Source organism: Elaeis guineensis, chromosome 1 (assembly GCF_000442705.2).
Source record: "Elaeis guineensis isolate ETL-2024a chromosome 1, EG11, whole genome shotgun sequence".
Lineage (NCBI taxonomy): Eukaryota > Viridiplantae > Streptophyta > Magnoliopsida > Arecales > Arecaceae > Elaeis > Elaeis guineensis.
The window spans coordinates 32,471,379-32,478,461 of record NC_025993.2 but is presented as its reverse complement, the minus strand read 5'-3'; the positions used below and the strand labels follow the sequence as shown (position 1 = coordinate 32,478,461).

General features: G+C 35.2%; 1 protein-coding gene across 1 annotated transcript; it reads right to left on the bottom strand.

The window, feature by feature from the left end:
* Positions 1-2,750: 2,750 nt before the first annotated feature.
* Positions 2,751-6,563, bottom strand: LOC105038098 (uncharacterized). The gene is made up of 2 exons (XM_029263041.2): positions 4,677-6,563; positions 2,751-3,402 (listed from the first exon to the last, which is right to left on the bottom strand). The coding sequence occupies exons 1-2, from the start codon at positions 6,561-6,563 to the stop codon at positions 2,923-2,925; spliced, it is 2,367 nt and encodes a 788-aa protein (XP_029118874.1). The 3' UTR covers positions 2,751-2,922.
* Positions 6,564-7,083: the final 520 nt, after the last annotated feature.

Here is a 7,083-nt window from a genome sequence, read left to right as displayed (position 1 = left end):
AATTATTTTAATCGAGAAAGAATGTAATATCTAGTTATTTGGCCCATAAGTGGGTGGGAAGAGTCCTGGACTATGGGTTTTATGTGTTCAGCACATCATAAGTGGGGGAAGAAGACCCCAATTAGGAGTCTTCTTCTCTCTCATTTCTGACGAGATCGAAAAATTTAGCCTACCTATTTTGGATCTAAAATCCTAGATGATTCAACTATAAATTGATGCCATCTTCCTCCTTTGAATTCCACTCCAATTTCTTGAAGAAATTCCACCATTTTCTTTAGGAAATTTTCTTGATTTGTTATTGGGTAAAGAGTCATCTTCTATTTGTCACCACTGGATCAAGATAGACATCTTCCTTCTTCTCCCCTTGCTCTTTTCGATTTTCCACCATCGCTTCCACTCGATTTGGATTGGCAAACCACTGGATCGGTAAAGAAATAGGGACTCCCTTGTTTCATGATTTTTATTTATTGCTTAATGATATCGGCCGTAGCCATGGTTAGGGTCGCTGCCGCGGTTGTCAATGGGCACCACCTTGAGTTGTCGGCCTTTGATTTCTTTCACTTCAAACATGAAACGTAGAGGGGGAAGAAGGGGGCAGTTACCTGTTTGAAGAAAGAAGAAGAAGAAAATAAAAGAGAAAGAGAGAAGAGAAGAAAATAAAAAAAAAGAAAAGAAAAGAAAAAAGAAGAAGAAGAGAAAAAGGAGGAGAGAGCCATTCTTTGTGAGATTGTCTTGTTGATCAAACTCCAAATTGATCAGATCTAGATCAATCGAAGATGTTTAGATTTGCCTCATGATTTGACCTAAACCATGACTTGGATTAAGATTCTATCTCTTTGTTCTAAATTTTTTCTTGATTGAAGGTTAATAATATTTTTAAAATATTTGATCAAGCCTTCAATGTCAAAAAAGCATCGAATTTAGAGATCAAGCCATGAGTTGAAGATCATGATTTTTGGATCTAACTGACTCAATTTTTTTTTTATTTTTAGACCTTTTTAGTGCACATTCATATGTTCAAAATTTAGATTTTGCACACAAAAATATTAAAATATTTAAAAATCAGAAAGTTTGGAACGTATGCATCTTATGTATAGAAATTTGATTCAAAATTATGGATCAAGCATAAAGTTATCTTAGCATGATTATAAAATTGAAATGAGATAATTTTTTTAATTTAATATTGCATGATCTTTAGAAACAAGATTATACACATTTACTCTTATATAAATTTTGAATAAAAATTATTTTTTTATTTTTAAAAATGAGATATGGAAAATTTGAATTAATATTATTATGAAAATAAATATGATTATTTATGAAAAATTAGTTATGATGAAATTATGAGAAAAATTCTCTAGTTAGACTATGATCTAAGTGTAGCTAATGAGATGATTATTGGTCATATGTTAGCAATTAGTTTCTCTTGGACCTAACCAGTCATGACTGATCGTTGGCAGAATTAGTTCTTTTAAGCCTAACTAATCAGATTGATCACTAATATATGTTGATGCACCGTATTTTTATTGTCAGGACTAATCTTTTTGTCCTGTCATGGTATTAATCATGACCATGTGAATCATAGCTAATTTCTTTTTGAGTCTAATTAGTAAGGCTAATCACTGGTACACATTGATGGATCATGTGTTTTATATTCAGGGGCTAATTTTTTTTTGGACTAGATCATGGGATTGATCATGGCCATAGTTACTAAAGACTGAGAGAGAATTTTGTGTTATACTATTATGTATAGCATCCTTTGAAAATTAAAATTATGTTGGCATTTGTATCTATTATTGTTAATTATTATATTTAGAAAAAAAAATTTAATTAATCTTGATCTCTCAGAGATATTGGAAACTTGCTAAGCATGTAAAGTTTACACCTTCTTATTCTTTTCTTTTCTTTTTTCAGATATAAGATACATGTACTTGGCTATCGTTGGGATCATCAGTAACAAGGTTGAATAGACAGATCAGCTTCAATGATACTAGTCAGGTGATTGAATTTTGTAATTGTATATATTTTGTTATTTGTTTGGATTGAAATAATTTTTGTTTATTGAAAATTTGAGATTGTAATAAATTTTAAGATTTTGCATATTCTTTAGAATCTTATACTAGAAAGTATGCAACTATGTCGCATAGCTGACCTAGATGCTGGGTTCAAAACATGATAGGAATACTTCTAAATGCATCCTAAAGGAGTAAATGTACACTTTTACATAACTACAAACAGAAACTAGAAACATGGCTAAAGAATGTGATAATCATATAGGAAGGGGAAAAAGGATAATGCAAACTGAAATAATCTTAAATAATTTCTAGAAAAGCAAAAACCATAAAATAGATTAAATTAGCCAAAAAAAATTTTCTTTCTTGGCAAGAAAATATTTTGGACAGAATATGTCAGAAATTTAAACTCAAAACTATTGTATCATTTTTATGTATCTCATGATAACATAGTGCATTTGTAGGAAATGCAATGTGCTTAGAGTGTGATAATCTATTGTTCATTGAAAACATTTCCAATAACTAATACTTGAAAATTAGTTGGTGTACATTTAAGTTCATATCCATTCCTATCCATATATTTATGGTGCTCATAGTCACACAATGATATTCATGCATGGAACATCCAAGCACAAAGAAGCATTACAAGTTTAGGATGAAATGAAATGCACTAATAATACATAACAGTTCATCAAGCATTTGACTGTTTAAACACATATAAAAGTTCATCAAGAATTTGAATATTGTCTAAACACACACCATAATATATGGATAGAATTGTGGTGGGGCTTCTCACCCCTCCTCTCCCATTCAAACAGATTGTTTAACCACTCAAGATAAAACGCTCGGCACATTAATTCACTTTCTTGCAAGATATCATGGCTCCAACATTTATTTAATTTCTCCAAGGTCAGATGTTATATGCCAAGCGGATGCAGATCCTTTGCTTGATGGTGGTCCTGCAAGAAGGGCAATCTCCCAAGCCTTGCTTCTTATGCAATTCATTGCATTTTGCGCAAAGAACTAGGTGGGCGCAGGGAAGGAAAACAACTGAAATCTCCTCGGCCAAGCACATCACACACTCCCAATCACGCTGTACCTCTCTAATTCCAGATTCCTTGAAACCCATTTTATCTGTGGTAAAATAAGCACTCTGGGCCCAATCATGCCTTGCAAAGTTTGAAGAGTCTACCATTAGCTTTAATTCTGCAGTCTGGCGCCGAAGTTTCCTGATATCATCTATGCAACTTTGCATATTTCTTTCGTTCTTTAATCTGATCATATCGTCCTTAGATTTTACTGAAGCCTCCAGTTGCTCATGTTCTTTTCTTTCATTGAGGGCCTTTGCGAGTTCTTCTGACTTCAGCCTTTCTTCTTGTTTCCATCTAGTCTGTGACATTAATCATGAGGCAGCAAAAATTCAAAAATACAGAATGGAAAAGTTGATATATGCATTCAAGCAAATGGCATACAAATCTCTGCTAGTAGGACATCTATGATTATGAATGACATAACTCTATCTTAGAATCTTCGCATGTATTATGAATGGCAAACCTAAAATAAAGTCTTGACAAATGCATACATATATTCTACAAAGGATTAGGGATGATAATTGATATCATATCTTTGATAACTGAAATCTGATGTTGGCCTCTCAGATTCCTCTTAAAAAGCACTTTATTTTATTATCTCATTCTTTACACCATTTGCATCCATTGGATATGCTAGATATACAACATTTTTTAGCCTCAAAATGCACAATGATTGCTTTCCTCGATAAAAGATAGCCGAATCAAAAGTTAGCATCATATAATTTCGGAAAGACAGCTCGAAGATGACATAAGATATGAAACTAAAGAAAAAATAAAAGAATAATTTACAATAGTATCTACAAATGAAAGCCAAAAGAAAGAGGAGCTCTTGAGAAAACTTAGATGAAATAGAATGACAGATAGAAAAGTCAAAATGTAGTTAGAAACTGTTACTGTTTAATATACATGCATACATACATAGATATGTATGTATGAAAATTAGGTGAGTATTTTGAACACATTATTTAATCCTTAAGTTGCTTTTATCTTCAAAAAGCTGCTTTTGTAGTTGAGGGATATTTAAAAGGTATTGCGGCTTATGAAGCTCTCGCTTTTGTAGGGTTTTAGGAAAATCAGATATAAATAGTTTTTATCCCCTATGTAAAGAGACTGTTTCCATATTTTGATCCATGACATCTAAGTGACAAGGGAGTGCACAAACCTCATCACCGTCTAGGGGTGAAGGATATAATTTTATCTTAATTTATAAATTAATAAATGCTTCAGGTTGTAAGCTAATAATGTTCCGAGGTAAATTTTGTATCTTTCATTTAAAGATGGCCTTTCTAGAAATTATCACACTTATTTCTGGCTCCAGCTAATGGACAAGTACAGGTTATGACCAATAAATATGATTTTAAAGTCATATATTGAGCCTCAAAAAGAAATAAAGAGCATAGTTATCCTAACACTTGGACTCGGACATGGAGAGGATCTCAAACCATCCATATCAAATATAGAACCCACACAAACTTTAAACCACAAATTAACTGCATTACTAAACAGCTAAGTATATAAATAATGACACACTCGAAAGTATTTGCCATAAAAAAATAGCAAACAAAGTAATTACCTCAACTTGGCCATGAGACATCTGAGCTTGTTGAAGTTGCTTCTGCAGCTGTGACAGCACGCGCTTCTCCCTCACGAGCTCCTCTTGAGGCAATGTTCTCTCTCTTTCGCACGTCTGGCTCCTCTTAAGAGCTACAATCTCCTTCCACAAAGCTTCCTGATACTTGGCTGCTGACTTTGAAGCACGTACCTTCGCAGCTTCCAGCTCTTCTTCCACTCTAATTTTCTCAAATTCAAGCTTGGATGCAGCAGCACTAGCCTCTTTAACCTCAGTTCTTGCCCTCGACAATGCTTTGTCCATCTCTCCAATTTTCTTCATTATACTCCTTGCGAAAGCCGCCTTCTCCTTTCTTGCCTCCAGTTTTTCCTGCCTTAGGCTTTGGAGCTCAGCCTTGTACTTGTTCAGTTTATTTGTAGCCTGCAACACCGTGTGATGGGCCCATTTTTTCCAGTACTCCAGTTGGAGTTGCAGATCGTTAACACGAGAGAGCAACTTCTCCAGCAAATATGGGATGCTGGCAACAATATAATCAGGTTTGAAGCTGGCATCACTGTTGCTTTTAGATGGTATTGATGTAGAAGCATCAACATTTGTTGCATGGGAAAGAGATGTAGTGGTGTTCACTATATTCATGCTGAATGATGAATTAGCAAATGATCCAGCATCGAAAGAAAAGTTTTTGCTCGCAGATGATTGCGATGATTCCAGCTCCACTTTTATATCAGGATTTGGCAAAGAGCAATTTGAATCTAGCATGGTGCTCTTTGTGCTCTCCAAGTCCAGGTTTGTCAAGTTGACAACCTTTCTTTCCCTGCCTATTAGTCTAGCTTGGCGTCTCCTCTCCCGGCGGCGATGGGTGAAACCTCTCCTGGAATTATTAGCATCTTTTGAATTAGCATACACTGACTTCTCTTCTGGAATAGATGATTCAGATACAGTGAGGGAGGATAATTTGTCAATTAGAGAATCAGATGATGACATTGGATTCTCTTTTGCTGCATTTGGATAATTAGAATTTGGGAGACTCAGAGGTGTCCTGGCAATGAATCTACAGGAAGCCAAGCCGGGGTTCCCTGTCGCAGCGGTTAACTCGGGTTTAGAAGCATTCTCTGAGTGAGGAGATGATGCATCCGGCTCATCATCTTCAGTGATACCAGCCATGGGCATAAATTGAATAGTAGAACTATGGGAAGCAGAATCCTCTTTCCCTTGGAGACAAGTTGAACAGCTTGAAACCTTAAGATTTTCCAAAATACCGAACGGATAATCAACCAGCTTAGATGCATCAGAAGGGTCCTTCCTGAAGATTAGCAACCAGAGCAAAAAATCATCTATATCTAAATAGGGATACTTCTTCTTCCACTCATCATATACGGTCATCGAAACAAACTTCACCAACGTCTTCAACTCCTGGGAAACGTTCTGCCTCTTAGGTTTGTCCACCCTCAATCCACACCTCAGAAATGTCAATGCATGCTTCAGAGCATTACCAATGGGGTCTTTACAACCATAACAAATCCCGGTGGCCAATACAGCAGTGGTTGCATCGGCCTCAGGATAGCCATAATTAGAAGTGAGGTCTTTTATAACTTTCCTGTAGATCACATCCAAATGACCTAAGACCATGTCCGCAAGTTGGGTCTCTGTGAGGCTAATCGAATTGGAGTCATAGGTATAGTCGATTTGGTGTTCCTCCACAGAGCCATAGATAAGACTCTTACATGTATCACAGATACGGGCATGACTATTAAGAAAACCATATTTTAACCGCAAGTATCGTTCATAGGTTAGAGGATAATTTTCAGGCTTTCTTTTGTTGTTTCTCCCACTCCCACTCCTCTGAGTAGATGCAGGAAAGGATGGTGAATTCCCTCTCGGAGTAGCCATTGATGCCGCTTAACTAGCAAATAATTACCAAACTTCTACCTTGACAAATGCCAAACCAAAATCACATTTCCAGACCATTAAAAAAGGGCCAAAAAAACAGGCATCTAAAAGAAAAATCATTAAGGGCAATACATGCGTGATCAAAAGGAGGAACATAACTAGCAGGTATGAAATCAGTAGGAGAAGTGAGTCATAAACATTATAATGAAAATAATTTAGACCATATCAAAGCTGGAAAGCAAACGTCATTATATTGAAGTTTAAACATTTATATGCCTAATTTCTACATCAAAACAGATGATTTCTTCAGAAAGCCAAACAAGTATAGATTAAAAACATTAAATAATGATCGACTGAAAAATAATGAAATATAAAAGGGACAAATTTGTAGCAAAATTATCAAGAGAAAGCAATGAACTAAGACATTATAGAAAATGGGCACACGTTTATAAAAAAATACGTTACTAAGAAAGAAAAACAGCATCCTGGATTGAATTCAACCAAAACAAATTGAAAAAAA

Coding starts and splice junctions, on each gene's coding strand:
- LOC105038098 (XM_029263041.2), bottom strand. CDS start 6,563: ATGGCTACTCCGAGAGGGAATTCACCATCCTTTCCTGCATCTACTCAG. Junction 3,403..4,676: donor TGTCTCATGGCCAAGTTGAG/GTAATTACTTTG, acceptor TTAATGTCACAG/ACTAGATGGAAACAAGAAGA.